The sequence below is a fragment of the Bos indicus x Bos taurus genome, chromosome 11, assembly GCF_003369695.1.
Source record: "Bos indicus x Bos taurus breed Angus x Brahman F1 hybrid chromosome 11, Bos_hybrid_MaternalHap_v2.0, whole genome shotgun sequence".
NCBI lineage: Eukaryota > Metazoa > Chordata > Mammalia > Artiodactyla > Bovidae > Bos > Bos indicus x Bos taurus.
In genome coordinates this window covers 21473135-21492555 of record NC_040086.1, presented here as the reverse complement: position 1 = coordinate 21492555, position 19421 = coordinate 21473135, and the positions used below count along the sequence as shown (strand labels likewise).

Genomic DNA, 19421 nt, shown 5'->3' with positions numbered 1-19421 from the left:
GAAAGAGAATTATTATCTACTGAGCATTTCCTTAACTAGGCATTAAACCCACTATAACTTACAGGAATATGCAAGATACCACTGAAAGGTAGATACTGTCTATCCCTTTTGGCAGAAGATAAACCACTTCCAACAAGTTACATACCTTTTGCAGTTGTCACTACTAGTAGGTGGGAGAACTAGGACTGAAACTGGGATCATGAGTTTGGCCCATCGCACTACACTGCAGCCTTTTAAGTGGAAGGACCAGATGCGACGGCCTTATTGCTGCGAGAGCCTTGCTGTCAGCATTAGGGTAGCTGATAAGAGGTTTCTGATAAATAAAGTGGACTAGGTGCTTTGCTTTTAAATTTTTCCCTGGGAGCCTATATTCCTTTTACTACTTTCATGTTTTATGATTGATTCAAAATAATCCATATTTTTCCTAGACTAACAAATGGACATACCTGTGTGCTGACTTGAGAAAGTTAATGGTCATACAGGGGTTCCGTTTCCATCTTGGGAATTATATTTCTTTTCTATAGAGTTATAAATTAAATGCCCATATAAAATTCTGTATCTTTCATTTCAGAAGTTAAATTGGTATTTTCATTGAACAGGTAACACAAGAAATTTCAGATAGCACAAGAATTTTCAGACTACTTGGATCTGACAGGTAGGAAAAGTGGTTGTATTAAATACATAGTTCTAAACATATTTTATAAATCCAGCATAAAACTAGTTTATTTTTCAAGAGAATTGGAATTTCTGCAGTAATATATTCAAGATTATATTTTTCATGCTGTAAGTATTCACAGAAAGTCATGAAGCCTTTGACAATGAGCCTGATCTTCCAAGTAACAGGAATACATAGATGTTGTCAGTACTAGTTTTGCATTAAACATAATACCTCAAATATGATTTACAACACAAGAGAGGAAATACCATATGCTAGCAAACAGAGAAGTTTTTAGTTATAGGACCAAATAGGATCTGGGGTTCTATTTTGATTTATTTTCTGACTCTTGAACTACATATTGTTTTTAGAATTCATAATAAGACTCTTGAACTACATATTGTTTTTAGAATTCATAATAAGAATTAAGTTCCCCCTACTTATTCCTAGTTACAGGTTTTACCCCCTCTGGCTCTTAGAACAACACTGGCTTAGAAGAGAGTGGTGGGCAGCAAAATTACTTCCCAGAGCTAGAACTGCCTCTTTAATCATAGTGATTTGCAAATGATTTCTGCCCACATAGCAAATAAGCAGCATTTATTAGAGGCATATAATGAAGAAGCAGTGGAAAAATTTTCTGGTAACATTAGTTTGTAAGAATAACTTTGTTTTGTTATATGTTTTTTATGTGTTTGTTTACTATTTTAGGGTCGTGGTTTTGGAAAGTAGGCCAACCGATAACCCCACAGCAAATAGCAATTTGTACATCCTGGCGGGTCATGAAAACAGTTACTGAGAAGTGTGCTCTGACAGTGAACTATAGGAAGAAAGAACACTACCACTGCAACATTATCGGACGCTTGAAGCTGTGCAGAAGCGCAGTTACCTGGCTTCAGTTCCTTGTAATTTATTGTGGCATGAGACAAGATGGGGCAATTTTTTGTTTTAAGTGGTATGGATATATTTAGCATATTGAACCACACAAGTGCTTACTTCATTGTTATGTAATCTTTGTACATATAGGCAGTATTTTTCTGTGAAACTTCATATTGCTGAAGACACACACTAAGAATTTATGTAGATAATGTACTTTTATGAGATGTACAAGTAAGTGTCTTATCTGTACAGATGTAAATGTTGAAAATGCAATTGGGATTAATATTTTAAGAATTCTTTAGTATATTCTTGGGTGTGGCTATATTACAAAATGGGATGCTGGCAATGAAACCGTACCTTTAACACTATTGTATTTTTATTATATGTAATTTAGTAATATGAAGATAAATCTTGTAACTTTTAAAATTGTAATGGAGGCTGTAATCATTTTATAATCTTGTTTTTAATTTTAATGCAAGTACACTGGTGTGTTTATATTTGCACAAAGTATTGATATGTGATGTATTAAGTCACAAAAGTAAGCTGTGACATTGTCAATATGCATTTGGCTCCACAACATCTTTTATAAATGTATTTGGATTGTTTTCTATGTGAAACAAACCAATTAACCCCTTGTTGTAGTAACTGGTCTTTTTTCTATTTCAGGAGAATCCTATAAGATTGCTTGTCTCTGCTTAAAAACAATACCTTTGAACACTTTTTGAGTCACAGAATAGCGGTACCGTGATGCAGCACTGCAGTTTGTCTGGGTTACAGTATGCACAGAGTATGTTAGCATTATCAAAGAGTCCACACTAAACATGTCATATAATCACTTTGAAGAACTATAACATTCCATAGAGGGAATCAGTTCAAATTTCTAGTGGAATTTTTACTTTTGTTGGCCTTATTTTATGATCATTTTCATGTTTCTTTTGATTTAGAGTATTAACACTTGGCCAAAATAATTTAGTTACTACCTCATAGAAACAATATAATGGTTACTACACATCACAGGAACTTAGTTTTGGTTAAAGTCATTTTTGATTGCTTTTTTCCCAGTGGAATGTGTATATACCAAGTTTTAGAAAAATGCACACTTTTGGCTGTTTTTTGGTATATGTTCTTTATATTTTAATGTGAGTATATACACAAAGAACAAACTAAATTGTGATTTATGGTCTTCATTTATTTTAATTGACAATGCTTTTAAATATGTTCCTGATTGTACATAGTGTAAAATAAACATGTTTTTTAACATGCTGTTGTATAGTAGCTTGTCATCTGGCTTAATCTGTATATAGTAAGATTAAAACATATTAAGGAGAAAAGTGTTTTTAATTACTCTGCATTAAATCCTTAAGTAACCATTGTGATCCTTCAGATCTTGACATTTTTATTTGATCCGTCATCTAAATTTCATAAAAGAGTAATATTCCTACATTTGAAGGCTCTTCAACTTTCTGATCAGGAAAATCACAACATTCATAATTTTTTAGTTGGAGAAGTCAACAAACTGCATTCCTGGGCCCAGTCCTGCTTAAGTGAAATTTACTAGGACAAATACATTTACATGTTGTCTACAGCTGCTTTCACCAAAAAAAAAAAAAAAGACAGTTTTCCCCAAAAAAGTACATGACCCACAGAGCCAAGATATTTACCATCTGACCATTTATAGAAAGAGTTTGCTGACTCCTGGGTAGAGAAAGGAAAGGAGAATGCTGGGGAATGCAGTTCTGAAGGCAAGGAGGGCAAAGTTAGATGTAAGAAAAACGAGTTGGGGACTGAGAGGTGGGTGACATTTCAACTCTTGTCAATGCTTCTCTGCCTGTTATTATGACCTTGGATAATCTTGACTCCAGAACAGTTTCCTTATCTAAAACTGACTTCTAAATCATAGAGATGTTAAAAATCATAGCAGTCGTGTATATTTATCACTTTGCCCAAATACATTGTGACTAATCTTAGCATTAATAATAATGATTGTTTTAAGGTTTCCTTGCTGGCTCAGACGTTAAAGAAATGCAGGGAAACCCGAGTTCGATCCCTAGGTCAGGAAGATCCCCTAGAAAAGGGAATGGCAACCTATTCCAGTATTTTTGCCTGGGAAATCCCATGGACAGAGGAGCCTGGTGGGCTATAGTCCATGGAGTCGCTAAGAGTCGGAGACGACTGAGTGACTAACACAGTGACTGTTTTAAAAACAGATCTTTATCAGTATAACATGATCATCAGTTTGTTGAAAAACAGATTTCATGGAAAAGATTTTTAAGAAATCAATATTCTGTCCTTGGCATTTATTGATCAGGTTGTTGATCCTTTACCTGGGCCACGTATTTCTAGTTTCCAAATCCTGTAAATTACATAAAGGGTCACATCTCAAAAAAATGTAACCTTCACATTTAACTGTCAAACCATTTCAAAATATTTCCAGAAGATAAAGTATACAACTGGTTGTATGTTACACACGGGCTTTTTAAAACTACAGACCCCTGGAATCAGTCTTTGAGGAAGGGCTCAGTAGCCATATTTTTATAAAGTTATACAAATGACTCTGATGTACAGTGCTTCATGAGAACCACTGGCCCAATGTTGAACTTAAATCAGTGTTTCTGAGTGTGATCCAAGTATCCCTTGACTGAGAAAGAATAATCAGTGGTGACACTCAGGAATGCAAATTTGAGAGCTCCACCTACCAACTTTTGATTGAGAATCTTTATTTAGTAAATAGGAAGAGAGTCCCTAACTGAAATGTTGGGAAAGATTTTATTTCATTGAAATTCAGAGTTGTCTATTCTTGTGAGCTAGTTTCTTGGACATTGATGTTGAAAATGATACCAATTTTTCTAGGCCTTATTGGCATCATTCATCTTGCTAGTGTGTTACTGATTTCAGTAGAGATCAGGAAATAAAGGACAGGCATCACTTTTTACCGTAGATGAAAGTGTGCTATACTAAATAGTGGGTAAACACTAAAGAGTATTACATGAGGGAATATAATAATAAGTGCCCAATGAATGTGTTTGTGCTATTCCACATATTTTCCATAGATTCTTCCATGGAAGCCCCAAAACAGCCAATGAGGTAAGTATCGTTAATGCCGTATTACAGATGAAGAAACTAAGGCACCGAAAGATTAAATAACTTGCCCAAGAATATAGCTGGGAAACAGTGGAGCTAGGATTTGAACCTAGGCACTTAGTTCAGAGTGTATACTCTCAACTACTATGCTAAGCTGTATACTACACAGAATATATCCACTACCCTCTGAAATACACTCGAGCCATTTCTGCCCTGAAATTACACTTACTTTCTCCAGGAATTGGATTTCAGAATCTGATTTTCATGGTCTCTTTGCAGCAAAAGAAATTAACTTTCTGTCTTTTAATTTTTCACTTTATCAAAAAAGATTTTCCTTATTCAAAGTGTTTTGTGTAAGAATAAAAGGATTTGCATATAATTGATTTTACCGTTAAACCTTATGAAACACATCTAGTCAAAACTCATTACAAAGACTTGACTTTCCAAGTTTCCTCTGGTGAGATAATTGTTTAGCTAACAAACATTGATCATTCACAGTGGGTCCAAGTGCTTTACTGACACTGGGGAGAAGACAGAAGATCATCATTCCCAATATTCCAGGAGCACACTTGGATGAATAAATAGGTTTGAAGAACAATACAAAAGGCTGTGCCTAATTCTGCTTTGAGAAAAGAAAAGCCTTTATAGAATGTTATATATAAACCAGGTTGTTAATAGATGAGTTTATCAAGTGCAGAAAAAAATCAGGGTAGGGAGCTGTAGGCATATGCAAAAATGCTTATTCAAGGAATAGTGACGTTAAATAAAGTAGAGCTCAGGGTGTGTGAGGCAGAGTAACAAGACATGCTAACATGCTACTGCCAAGCAGGGATGGGCCTATTTGTAAAGAGCTTCCTATTGAGAAGAGTAGTTCTAATAGTCAACAGTTACAGAAACTGCAGAGATTAAATACCATGATGAAAATAGCCATTGGCAAAAAAAAAAAAAAAAGACTTCCCTGGCAGTCCAGTGGTTAAGACTCCATGCTTCCAATGCAGGGGTGCAGGGTTTGATCCCTGACTGGGGAACTAGGATCCCACATGCCGTGTGATGTGGCCAAAGACAGAAAATAGGCGTTGGGTCTGTACCTAAGGTGATGTGATCTCTTGAATCCTTACTGGGAAAATTACCTATATAGCATGATGAGGGTAAAAATGATAGAAAAATAAGTTGATACAAGCTTATGTAGATTTGAGTTCAGTGGGATTATGTTTGGTCTTAAAGGCGAAGGAGGTAAAAGTTTCTAGTTTTGTTTTTGTTTCTGTCTTTTGTTTCTAAAGATGGGCAGAGATTAGAGGATATGTCTCAGCAAATGAAGGAAGTGGAGAATTGAAGATAGAGAAGAAAAAGGAAGAAGAGTTACCTCTGAGGGAATCAGAATAATCGACATCCTAAATCTGGGCATGATTGGGGAGCATTTTACTGAGGCCAAAGTGTGTATGTGCTCATTAACAACATAGAGTTAGTGTTCCCACGTTCATCTTGTAAACGAGTAGACTTTAGAAAAATTATCTTTTTCCAGTGTTAGTACCTATGACCCCATATAGCATTCATCACATTACTTGTTTGCTTGACTCGCTTCCCTACTGGGTGGCAAACATGTCTTTCACTGTGAATCAGCCCCACATAATAGTAACAATGCTTGCTGAATTATCAAAACAGCAGCGATGGACCGCAACTAATAGATAAAGCTACTTGTTTCGGAAAAGCCTTAAATCTGCTGAGAAGCTATGTGGACACTAGGGCAGAACCAAAGAGGAACGATTAAGAATAGAGGATCTGGCCACCTCAAGGTCTATGCCCAGGGAGGGAAACGGCCTACTGTAACTTCAATGCTAACTTTTAGTGCTCCTGAGGCCTGGGATAGGAACAGTACTTGGTGTGATCGCAATGTTCTGGAAAAGTTAAAACGTTCCCCGAGTGCCTCCTTCAGGGCAGCTTAACAAAGGTTCCGGGAGGAGAAACTGCGGCTGCGTCCACACTCTGCTGTTAAGGGCTGGCCCACAGGTGACCCACCGAGATGCTGAACCCAGGCCGCGAGTTTCCCTGCGGCGGGCGCCGGGGGAACCCGCTCCGGAAGCCGCCCTGCCCTGCGCGGCCTGAGCGTCCGGTTGCCCGGGAGACGCCGCGCGGGGGCTGCCTGCGCACAGCGCCCAGCGCCGTAGTCGCTGCGCCGGGGCCGCTAGAGGCTGTGTCGCCATCGCCCCGTCTGAGCCGTAAGTCCGGCGGTTGGGAGGCAGGTGGGTCAGTGCCGGGGGCGATGGAGAGAGAAACGGGGTCTGGATGGAGGTTTCCAGAGAAGGGAAGGTTCCCTGAGAGAAGGGGAGCGGGGGAGCCTTCCCGATTGGCCTCCTCGGAGGGACAGACAGGGATGGGCGAGGGCCCAGAGGCGATGGGTGGCACCAGCCGACTGTAAGACCCACCCGGTGTGGGCCCCCGGGGCAGCGGAGCGGCTGTGCTTGGGAACATCGACCCCTGGCGTGCCGAGAAGCTGGACTGTCATTAAATGTATGGTCGAGGCTAGTTTAGAAGCCTGGAAATCAAGTGGATTATGCCAGACTTTCAGATCTGTTATGTGTTCACATGAAATGTGAGGCTTTTACACAAAGTTCGTTTCTTGGATTATGTGAATGATGTGGTCTTTGGTTTCCTGGGGTGCTCTTAGTTAATCCTGTTGTATTGTCACGAAGACAGGTTTTTAAACGGGTGTGTGTACTTCTGAAGTTCTGCGATTTGGTATGATGTTTATAAGACAGACGGAGAATGGTTTTATAGCCCATTTTTCCGGTCAGTTTTATTAAATATAAATACATGTTTGTTGCATTGCAAATAATAACAGTGTGGCGGATTGTGACTTTTAGCGTGTAGAATCTGTAACTTGTCTTGGTCTTCAAAGGGTCTCCTTACTCCCCTATTCATAATGCCACGATTTACCAGTTTCCTATAAACTTTTAGATTAGGAAATTAATATGTTTTTTCACCCCATTTCCTCTCCCTTTCTTAATTTTGTTTTCCTTTTCTCAGTATTGTCTTTAAAGGCTAGCTTGAACCCTCGTGACCTGCCTCGTGGTACAATCATGGCAAATAATCTGCCCCCAAATGTTGTCTTAGTTTGTATGTGCATCCTTTTGCAAATCCTCAAGACTAAGGAAGATAAATAGAACATTTTCAAAGAATTTAATGATCCACTCAAGTATCTACCTGTCTGTGTCATATTCACCAGTCGGCCCAAGCCTGTACCTGTTTTTGCCTTTGTACACAGAACTTCATTAACTTTAATAGTCAAACATTTGGTAGATTAGCCAAGAGGTACATAGGTTCAGATTGAAGGTGACTAGTGACTGAAAAATATTCTCTGTCAGTTGCTTCTATTCACTGCAGATAACTGTCTCACTGTTTAATATTGATTTCCTGCCCAGGTACTATATTAACAACCAAAATGTATTACTGCTTTTGTTTAAAGCAGAAAGGTACATATTTAGTGGAAAGGTTAGCAAATAAAATTACGATAAGACTGAAACAGACAGGTCGAGCACCTACTGTGTGCCAGACAGTGGGCAAACAAAGTACCTCAAGTGCAGTAAGTAATGTGTAAAAAAGGAGTGAGGAAGTTGTTAACTCAGTATGTGTGGTGAGAAAGGGCTTGCCTTTGGGGATCAGGGAAATGGTAAGTAGAAAAAGCATTTGAGTTGAACTGCAAAAGATGAAAAGGGTTTGGGGGTCAAACCTTCCAAGCAGCATGTAAGCAGAGACTTAGAGACTTGACAGTGTTTGGGGAAAAAATCTGAGAAGCACTGGCGGGGAAGGTACATTGGGACCAGTGTTGAAAGGACTGTAAATACCATACTACAATTTGAACTTTATTCTGTGACAGTAGAAGCCATAGCCATTTTTGAGAAAGGACGATCTCTGATTATATTGATGTTTGAGAAAGATGTTTTGCTGTCATTGAACTAGATAGGCAGAAAAAAAGTGAGTTGACACTATAGTCCCCCTATATATAGGTTCCTAAAATAGCTCTATTTTGGTATAATAATTTCAAACCTGAAAGCATAGTACAATGAACTCCTATACATTTATATCCTTTAATTGTTTACATTTTGCTCTATTTTTTATTGCTTTCTTTCTCTTTGTGTGTGTATTGTATATATATGCATATTAATTTTTCTGTGCTGTTTGAGAGTACATTGTAGACATCCTGTCCCTTTAAACAGTTCAGTGTTTATTTCCTAAGAACTGGGACATTATCTTATATAACCTCAGTAAAGATTACCAAAATCAGGAAATCTGATATCTGACCTACAATCAGTATTTAGGTTTCACCAGATATCCCAGGATGATTCTTTATAGTTACGATTTTCCCCATTCCAGAACCAAATTCCAGATCACGCATCACATTTCATTTTTGCTTCTCTTCACTCTCCTTCAGTCTGAAACAGTACTTTGATCTTTGCCTTTCATGACCTTGATATTTTAAGAACACAAGCCAGTTATTTGTAGAATGGTCTTCAGTTTGGCTTTGTCTACTATTACCTTATAATTATATTCAGGTTTCCATTTTTTGGCATAAGTATCACAGAGGAGATCCTGTGTCCTTCTTAGTGGCTCATATGACTCTCCTAGAAATTTCATGTAAATGCGATCATGTGTGTTCCTTATGTGTGTGTGGCTTTTCTTACATAGCATTATGGGGTTTTTTAAAAATATTTAACATATTATAGCATGTATCAGTACTTTGTTCCTTTCTATTTTGTTTTTAATTTTTATTGTAGTGTAATTGATTTACAGTATTGTGTTAATTTCTTTGTTCTTTTCTATTACTGGTATTTTGAATTGAATGAAATGAATGGTATTTCATTGCATGGATACTCATTCATCAATTGATGGTTTGCTTTCAGTTTAGGACTCCTATGAGTAATGATACTATAAATATTTTGGAAATTCCCTGGTGGTTCAGTGGTTAGGAATTAGTGTTTTCACTGCGGGGACCTGGGTCCACCCCTGGGCCCAGCCACGAGGCACATCCTTTTAATTTCTTTTACTTGACTTATTGCACTGATGAGAACTTTCAAAACAATGTTAAGTAGTGGGTGAAAGCAGACATCTTTTTCTCAGTCTTAGGAGAGAACGATTAAGCCTGATGATGCTACTGCTACGTCGCTTCAGTCGTGTCTGACTCTGTGCGACCCCATGGACTGCAGCCTACTAACTGTAGGTTTTTCACAGATCTCCTGTAGGGAATTCCCTTCTAATACAGTTTGTTGAGATTTTTATTGTGAATGGATGTTGGATTTTTGTCATATCTACTGAGATGCTGCGTTGTTTGTCATATTAATATGATGTTTTGCATTACTAATTTTTAGATATTAAAATAACTTTGCATTCCTGAGATAAATCCTTTGTAGTCATGGCATACATCCACCTTATATGTTTCTACTAATTTTGTTGAGGATTCTTAAATCTATGAGAATAATGATCTATAGTTTTCTTGTGATTTCTTTTTCGGACTTTGTATCAAGGTTAATATTGGCCTTACAGAAGGGGCTGGGAAATGTTCTTTGCTCAATTTTTTAGAACAATTTGTGAAGAGTTGATATTAATTCTTCTCGGTGTTTGGTAGAGTTCATCTGTGAAGCCATCTGAGCCTGGACTTTTCTTTGTAGGTAGATTTTTAATTACCAATTCAGTTTCTTTTATTTTTTAAGGGTGTAATCAGATTTTCTATTTTTCCTTGAGTTAGTTTGATATTTTGTCTTTTTAGGCATTTGGTCAACCAAGGTATCTAATGTGGTTGCTTAAAGTTGTTCATAATATTCTCTGTTAATCTTCTTCTTCTATAGGGTGGTTCTGATTTTGGTAATTTTTCTTTCTTTTTTCTTAGTCCATCTAGATAAAAGTCCATTAATTTTATTGATCTTTTTAAAGAGCGAGTTTTTTCTTTTATTGATTTTTTTGTGATTGTTTTTCTGGTGAAGAGTTGGTCAGTGAGCATGTTGCTGTTCCCTTGTATGTGAATCATTTTCTCTCACTGTTTTTGAGAGATCTCTTCATCTTTGGTTTCCAGAAGTTTGATTATGATTTATCTAAGTATGGATCTCTTCACATTTATCCTACTTGGGGATTTATTAAGCTTCTTGAATCTGTAGTTAGTGTTTTCCATTACGTTTAGAAAGGTTTTGGCCATTATTTCTTCAAATGTAATTTTCTACCCCTTTGTCTCACTCCCTCTTTCTGAGAAATCTCACTACATGTATATTGGTACTGTTGATTTTTGTTCCAGAAGTCTGTTCATCTTAAGGCTTTTGTCTCTCTTTCCAACTGGTCATTTTTTATTAACCTGTTATCAGATTTACTGATTCTGTCTTCTGCCATCTCAAATCTGCTACTGAATCCATCTAGTGAATTTTTCAGTTATATCTTTTGACCCTAAAATTCCCATTTGGTTCTTTTTTATGCTTCTCATTCTTCTGTGGAGATTCCCTGTTTATCTGAGTCATTGTTGTCATATTCTCTTTTCGTTATTTAAATTACTTGAACATATTTATAAAAGCTGATTTTGAAGTCTTTGTCAGCAAAATCCATCTGCTCAGAATTCATTTTTATTGACTTTTTCCCTGAGTATAGGTCACACTTTCCCTTTTCTTAGCATGCTGCATAATTTTTTATTGAAAATTGGACATTTTAGATAAATATTATCCAGAAATTCTGGATTCTGATTTTCTCCCCTGGGTTTTTGTTGGTTTTTTTAATGGGTTGATTTTTGTTTTTGCATTCTGCCTGTATTTCAGAGTCCATCTCCTCCCATATGTGTGGCTGCTAATGTTTCTATTCAGTGTGTTAGTTTTTTAGTCTGGCTTTCTAGAAGTCACCACTGTCTTGCAGAGCTTAGTGGTCGCCAATAATTTGGGCAGTGGTGGTACTCAGACATCTCTAGCCATAAGTCTTCCACCTCTTCTAGGAAATCAGTATGTGGGTTGGAGAGAGGATTCAAAATTCAATCAATCCTCCAACCTGCCAAGCTTTAACTTTTTTTAAGACTTTCTTTGATCTTCCCCGTGTGTGGAAAGCTAATCTAGCCCCTCTGTGGTTCTCTCATTTTTAGGATCTTCCCATAAATCCCTTGGCTGGTCTACACCTCACCCGCATGAGAACCTCATTTTAAGGCTTGAAAAACTGTTTTCTTTCCCATTTGTTTCATATCAATTCATAAGAATTTCACTGACGTTGTCACAGGTTTTCATCTTCTGAGGTATATCAAACACACCGCCTCGGGAGCAAGGCTGCTGGCTCATGACCCGTCCACACTGGCCTTATTACTGCCCTCATTGAACTGGGGGCAGGGGTAGCGGAGGAATGATGGAAGCCTCAGGCAAGAAGCCGCAGACCCCACTGTTCTTAAGTAGCCTTCTAGCAGCGTATCATAAATAAATACTTCCCCATTTGCTTTTTGCTTCTACTCAGTTTCCAGATCCTGAAAACTGTTGTATTTTTGTTTTTGTTTCTTGGACAGTTTTGCTTAGTGTTATCCTTGTGTTTTAGGAAGAAAATTTGCCAATCTCTTTACCCCACCATAGTGGTCAAAGTCTGACCTCTTGTGCTTTTCTGTGGGATTAAAAAAAAAGAAAAAAAAAACTTCCTCTATTTCCTATACTTAAACCAGTCTAGATTCTCAATCCCTAATTGGACAAATTTTGGTAAACTCTGTCTTTTGAGGAAATTATCCATTTCATCCAAGTTTTCATATTCATTTGCATAAATGCCTACAAAATAGTCTCATGATATTTTAAAAATTCTTCTGTTTTGATGGTTATTCCCTCTTGTGATTTTATTTTACATATTGTTATTTCTCCTTTTTTCCTTCATTAAGTTAGGTAATGATTTGTCTATTTTAAATTTCTCAAGGAACCAGGATTTAGGTTTATTAATTAGATTTACTGTTTTATGTTTTCTTTGATTTATTAATTTCTATTTCAGTTTATTAATTTATTGTTTCCCTTTTTGTGCTTTACTTTGGTTCATTTTGTATTTGCTTTTCTATATTTTTAAATGTTGAACTTAATTTGTTAATTTTAGCCTTCTATCTTTTTTCTATATGTTTGTTTTGATCTCTGGCTTTTCTTCTCTTTACTGCTTTATGACAGGGTACTTCAACTGTGTTATTATTTTAGATCAGAGTGGTGTTTATCATGGGGGTCTGTCCTGCACCTTGAGGAATGTTTAGCAGCATTCCTGGTCTCTGCATACTCATAAAAATATGTCTCCAGACCCTGAAAAATTCCCCTGGGGGCCAAAACCAACCCTAGTAGAGAACCACTACTTTAAATGTATCTTCTAGATTTTGATATGTTGTATTTTCATAATCATTTTTTTTAATTTTATTAGTTTAGTTTGTGTTTCCCTCTTTACCCAAGAGGTATTTAATAGAAGACTTTTTCACTTCTAGGTAGAAGATCTTTTTTATTTTATGTTTTTAATTCTTGTTCCAATTTCTTGTTTGATATTTTATGACCAGAATGTTATTTATAATATTTCTACTTTTGAGATTTCCTGATGCTTTCTTTGTGACTTAATAATAATGACTGACACTGAAGCTGAAGATCCAGTACTTTGGCCACCTGATGAGAAGGGCCAACTCATTGGAAAATAACCTGATTCTGGGAAAGATTGAGGGCAGGAGAAGGGGGCGGCAGAGGATGAGACGGTTGGATGGTATCATTGACTCAATGGACGTGAGTTTGAGCAAACTCCAGGAGATAGTGAAGGACAGGGAAGCCTGGGCAAGCTGCAGTCCATGGGGTCGCAAAGAGTCAGACATGCCTGAGCAACTGAACAGAAACAACAGTTTTTGTGACTAGTCCCTGTGTGCTTGATAAGAAGGTCCATTCCGTATTATCAGAGTTTAAAATTCAGTTTATATCTCTCCTCTAGGTTCACTTTACTGCTTGCATTGTTTGGGTCTTCTGCAGAGTTACATATTTTGTGTTCACTGGCCTTGTCTTTTACCGCGTGATGTATTTAAGTCTCTCATTATTAATTTGTTTCTATACATGTCTCCTTGCATGCCCTAGAGTTTCTGCTTTACAACAGTAATTGCTGTGCTGTGTGATTTGAGACTGTTACATCTACATTATGAATTTTTGCTCTTAGCATTAAAACCTGCCCCCTTTTGTCATATTTAATACTTTTTTTAGCTTTAATTTTACTTTGTCTGATACCAAGATCACAAATTCCTTTCTTATTGTTTCCATTTGTCCTATATACCTTTTCCTGTCTCTACATTTTTTTTTCTAATTTTATTTTATTTTTAAACTTTACATAATTATATTAGTTTTGCCAAATATCAAAATGAATCCGCCACAGGTATACATGTGTTCCCCATCCCGAACCCTCCTCCCTCCTCCCTCCCCATACCATCCCTCTGGGCCGTCCCAGTGCACCAGCGCCAAGCATCCAGCATCGTGCATCGAACCTGGACTGGCAACTCATTTCCTACATGATATTTTACATGTTTCATTGCCATTCTCCCAAATCTTCCCACCCTCTCCCTCTCCCACAGAGTCCATAAGACTGTTCTATACATCAGTGTCTCTTTTGCTGTCTCGTACACCGGGTTATTGTTACCATCTTTCTAAATTCCATATATATGCGTTAGTATACTGTATTTATGTTTTTCCTTCTGGCTTACTTCACTCTGTATAATAGGCTCCAGTTTCATCCACCTCATTAGAACTGATTCAAATGTTTTCTTTTTAATGGCTGAGTAATACTCCATTGTGTATATGTACCACAGCTTTCTTATCCATTCATCTGCTGATGGACATCTAGGTTGCTTCCATGTCTTGGCTATTATAAACAGTGCTGCGATGAACATTGGGGTACACATGTCTCTTTCCCTTCTGGTTTCCTCAGTGTGTATGCCCAGCAGTGGGGTTGCTGGATCATAAGGCAGTTCTATTTCCTACATTTTTAACCTTTCTGAATCACTTTATTTTAGATGTGTCTCTTGCATATAGCTTATAACTGGATCTTGTTTTGTGAGCCATACTTAAAATTTTTCTCATTTAATAAATGACTTAAGCCCACTCATATTTACTGATACAACTTATTTCCGTTTCTATTCTGCCATATTGTTTTATGTTATAATTATTATGTGCAGAATGTAAAATTTTCTGAATTTCTCTATGTACTGTGTTAGATTTATTTTTTTTCAATTTCTTTGGTATTTTGGAAAGCTTATATTTTTGTTTCAGTAGTTACCTTTAGACTAATGCCTTTTTTTTTTTTTTTTGGCAGAGCTGCACAGTTTGCAGAATTTTAGTTCCCTGACGGGAAGTGAAACGGCAGTAAAAGCACCAAGTGCTAACCACCAGACTGCCAGAGAATTCCCTAGACTAATACTTTAAAAAAAAAAATTCTCATAGTCCTTGTTTTCTTATTTAACCTTTTGTTCTCTGGTTTGTCAAGTTTTTTTATAATTTTATTTATTTATTATTTATTTGTTTGTTTTTGGCTGTGCTGGGTCTTCGTTACTGTGCGGGCTTTTCTCTAGGTGCGACAAGAAAGGGCTGCTCTTCATCGCAGCGCGTGGACTTCTCACGGCAGTGGTTCCTCTTGTTGAAGAGTATGGGCTCTTGGGCGTGAGGGTTGCAGTAGTTGGAGCTCATGGGCTCAGTAGTTGTGGTTCCTGGGCTCTGGAGCACAGGCTCTATGTGGCATACAGGCTTAGTTGCTGCATAGCATGTGGGACCTTCCCAGACCAGGGATCAAACTTGTGTCTCCTGCATTGGCAGGCGGAGTCTTTACCACCAAGTCCCTAAGGAAGCCCCCAGTTGTTTTTTGTTTTTTCTTAATATATCTTTTTATTCCTACCTGTTCAGTTATCCCAGAGAAGGCAATGGCACCCCACTCCAGTGTTCTTGCCTGGAGAATTCCAGGGACGGGGGAGCCTGGTGGGCTGCTGTCTATGGGGTCGCACAGAGTCTGACACGACTGAAGCGACTTAGCAGCAGCAGCAGTTCAGTTATCCATGAACTTATTCTGCTTCCCTTTTCCCCCATTCTTTTAACAAATTTTTAGTTGCATTACTTCCTACACTATCAAAACTGGTAACATCTACAAGTTTTTACTTATATATTTATTCTTCCACTTTTGTGCCTCCCTTTGTTTCAGTCTTTGAATATTTTAAATGTATACAAAGTCTTTGAATACACTGAATACATTAAATGTTCACTATAAGTCCTTTTGCTGAAGTTTTCCCAATCAGCTCTTGGTTGGGTGAAAGTTATCCTCTCAGATTTTTTGAGAAGAGCTCAGGAATATAACATTACTGGAATTCTTGCTTGTTTTACACTGTTGGTCTATTTCCTTGAAGGACAGCTTGGCTGAGTTGAAATCCTTGGCTTTCACTTTCTTCCCTTGAATTTCTTCAAAATGCTGCTGCATTCTCACTTTGCGTTGTATGTTGCTCTTGATAAGTTTGACGTCACTCTAATTCTGTTACACTGAAGTTATTTAGTCTTTATGACTGGAGGCTATGAGAGTGTTTTCTTTATCTTAATAATTTTATTCAAATATGTCTCTGAATTGGTTGTTCTGAGTTAGTTAGCCAATTACCTGATGGGTCCTTTCAATATGTACATTCAGATCTTATTTCCAGAAGTTTTTCTTGGTTTATGTTCAAATATTGGTTCTATTCCATTATTTTGTTTTCTTTCTTAAGGAACTCTAGTTAACTTTTGTTGTATCTTCCTTGCCTATCTTCCATTCAACTGCTGTCTCTCTAAACTCGCTCCCTTCTTCCCCCCTCATTTTTAGCCTCTAAACTGCTAGTCTGCCTTTCTTTAATTTCCCTTCTTAAATTTTTATTTCTGTTCTCCTGTTGGCATCTTGTTATTTAGTCTCTATTTCTGAGATCATTTTTCTTTCTCTTCTCTTTCCTGAGTTAAATCAACTATCAATTTATTTTTTTATCAACATTGTATGTGTGTTAGTCGCTCAGTCGTGTCCGACTCTTTACAACTCAAGGACTGTAGCTGACCAGACTCCTCTATCCATGGAATTCTCCAGACAAGAATACTGGAGTGGGTAGCCATTCCCTTCTCCAGGGGATATTCCCAACCCAGGGATCGAACCCAGGTCCCCCACATGGCAAGCAGGTTCTTCACTGCTGAGCAATTTAAAGTGGTTCTTTCTATCTCCAAATCATTGTTAGAGGATATTTAAATCAGATATTGTGTTAGTTTTCTTCTGCTTCATGGTTAGGTTTTTTGGAAAGTTCTTTTGTTTTTTTTATTTTTTCAGTTGCACTGCTCTGCTTGCAAGACCTCAATTCCCCAACCAAGGGTTGAACTCAGGCCATATCAGTGAAAGTTCTGAATCCTAACCACTGGACAGCCAGGGAATTCCCTCAACCTATATGTTATTCCTTTATCACTATTCCAGTGGAGAAGGAAATGGGAACCTACTCCAGTATTCTTGCCTGGAAAATCCCATGGACAGAGGAGCCTGGCGGGTTACCGTCCATGGGGTCAGCAAGAACGGCTTAAACGACTTGGCATGCACTATTCCAGGGAACTCCCTGGAATGATTTTATCAGCTGCGATGTTTTATTCTCATTTCTGTTCTCTTCTACTAATAATTTTGTGGGGAGATTACTTTTTTCTATTTTATTTCTTGGGCAGGTTTAGGCTTACAGTAATTGACAGCCATCCTAGTTCAAGGAAGCCTGCCGTGCTGCTGTGCTGAAGTGCAGTGTCTAATGGATTGTGCTTTCTTAGTGGTGGGAGGAAGGTTTACATAGCCTTCTGTTTCAGAATTCCCTCTTGTCTTGCAGAACTGCAAATTTATCCTCTTGTTTCTTTTCCCCTTCACTTACCTAGTCTCCAACAAAGACTGAATAAGTCTCTCCCTTCCCTGTTACCTTCTCTTCCCCAAGAGTAGGACAAGTTGACTGATGCCTCCTAGATGCCCTTGTACTTTTAAGTCTCATCCCTGTAGTGAGTGCTCAGATCTGCCAGGACACTCTCAGTACTTTTTGTGCTTGCAATGTGTTTTTCTCTTCTGAGGAGTGATGCTAAGTCTATCTTAGACCCTTCTTTTACTCTTCTCTCTTCTTTATAGTTTTTCCAGACCTCACCCCACTCCCATCTTTGCTCTCTGCAAGGGCTTAAAAGGGCAGCTCAAGAGGTATCTTTTCCAGAATTGGGTGTTTATCTTTCTATTTAAGTTTGGACTCCTCTGTCTCCTTATAATGTTGACTGTATTGGATTTATGTGGTTTTATTGCTTTGGTTGACTTCCGTAGCTTTGTGAAAGGTACATGAGAGAGATCCCATTTAAGCTGCTGCCCCTGACCTTGGCTGCCTCAGTTTTCACTGTGCATATCTTGACAAGCCATTTAGGAACTGTGCAGAGCAGGTTTGGGAACTTTGGGTAAGGGTAGAGGATTAGAAAGAAGACATTTGATTTAGAATGTATTGATTTTGAGATGTTTCTGTCCATTCATTTAGAGATGTTCATCAAACAGTGAGATATCTGATCTGAACCTCATGTCAGAGATAGGAATTATAGCTTCTATAAACTCTGATAGAGTCCTAGTAAGCTGGAATTAGAGCCATAAATTCCTTTGTGAAATGCCTGCCTTGTTCTAACGCCTACCTATGTACTCAGATTCATCTCCTATGAACATATAAGGGCTTTGGAAAACAGATAATATGGGCATGTTACTCAGTTCAGTTCAGTCACTCAGTCGTGTCCGACTCTTTGTGACCCCATGGACTGCAGCACGCCAGGCTTCCCTGTCCATCACCAACTCCCAGAGCTTACTCAAACTCACATCCACCGAGTCAGTGATGTTACTAGTAAAGTACTATTTTCTGGTGCTTTATATTATCATATTCAACAGTTTGGTTGATGTGACAGAGATCTAGATATTATTTTTAGCAATCAGTCTTTGCTGCTGAACCTGTTGAAAGAAAAGGAAAATCATAGATCAGTAGATCAGATCACCTACTTGAGGGAAACAAAATAACACATAGACTAAAACTTCATAATTAAGTTTTTTTGGCATATTCAAAATTTCCCTCAGTAACTGTAATGCTCATTAAGTAGGTTGAAGTCATAAATCTTCAATGTTCTATGCCAATAACTTTCTAAAGCAAGTGCCATTTCTCCTGTCCTCCTCCCGATCACCCTTTACTTGGCTGGTGGTGGTAGTTTAGTTGCTAAGTCATGTCTGACTCTTGCGACCTCATGGACTATAGCCCACCAGGCTTCTCTGTCCATGGGATTCTCCAGGCAAGAATTCTGGACTGGGTTGCCATTTCACTCTCCAGGGGATCTGCCAACTCAGGGATCGAACCCATGTCTCCTGCATTGCAAGCAGATTCTTTACTACTGAATCACCGGGGAAGCCCTTTACTTGGCTACAGAAAGACAAATGTATGCATGCTTATACCTAAATGCCTTTAAGATAATAATATCTATATTAAAATTTTTTATATTTGTTTTATTGATTATTTATTTGGCTGTGCTCAGTCTTAGTTGCAGTGCATGGAATCTTCGATCTTTGCTGAAGCATGCGGGATTTTTTTTAGTTACAGCCTGCAGGATCTTTAGCTGTGGCATGCAAACTCTTAGTTGCAGCATGTGGAATCTAGTTCCCTGAACAAGGATTGAACCCAAGCTCCCTGCATTGGGAGCGTGAAATCTTAGCTACTGGACCACAAGGAAAGTCTCAATAATTCCTATTTTTAAATACAGTGTAATTAACAGAGTTTTCAGGCTGTAACCTGTGATGGATTTTCCATGTG

At 37.9% G+C, this 19421-nt stretch overlaps 2 protein-coding genes across 7 annotated transcripts in view; both read left to right on the top strand.

The window, feature by feature from the left end:
* The window catches only part of MAP4K3 (mitogen-activated protein kinase kinase kinase kinase 3), a 183245-nt gene extending 180331 nt beyond the window's left edge, over positions 1 to 2914 (top strand). For all 3 annotated transcript variants that reach the window (XM_027555077.1, XM_027555078.1, XM_027555079.1), the window contains 2 exons: positions 600 to 655; positions 1364 to 2914. In XM_027555077.1, the coding sequence (XP_027410878.1) occupies positions 600 to 655; positions 1364 to 1451 (144 nt within the window). In that variant the 3' untranslated portion in view covers positions 1452 to 2914. The remainder of the gene's footprint in view (positions 1 to 599; positions 656 to 1363) is intronic.
* A 3810-nt stretch (positions 2915 to 6724) lies between these two features.
* The window catches only part of CDKL4 (cyclin dependent kinase like 4), a 54890-nt gene continuing 42193 nt past the window's right edge, over positions 6725 to 19421 (top strand). For 3 of the 4 annotated variants that reach the window (XM_027555076.1, XM_027555072.1, XM_027555074.1), the window contains exon 1: positions 6725 to 6828. The gene's annotated coding sequence lies outside the window, so the exon portion shown is untranslated. Of the gene's footprint in view, positions 6853 to 19421 lie in introns of all 4 variants that reach the window. The other variant, XM_027555073.1, reaches the window with a different exon arrangement.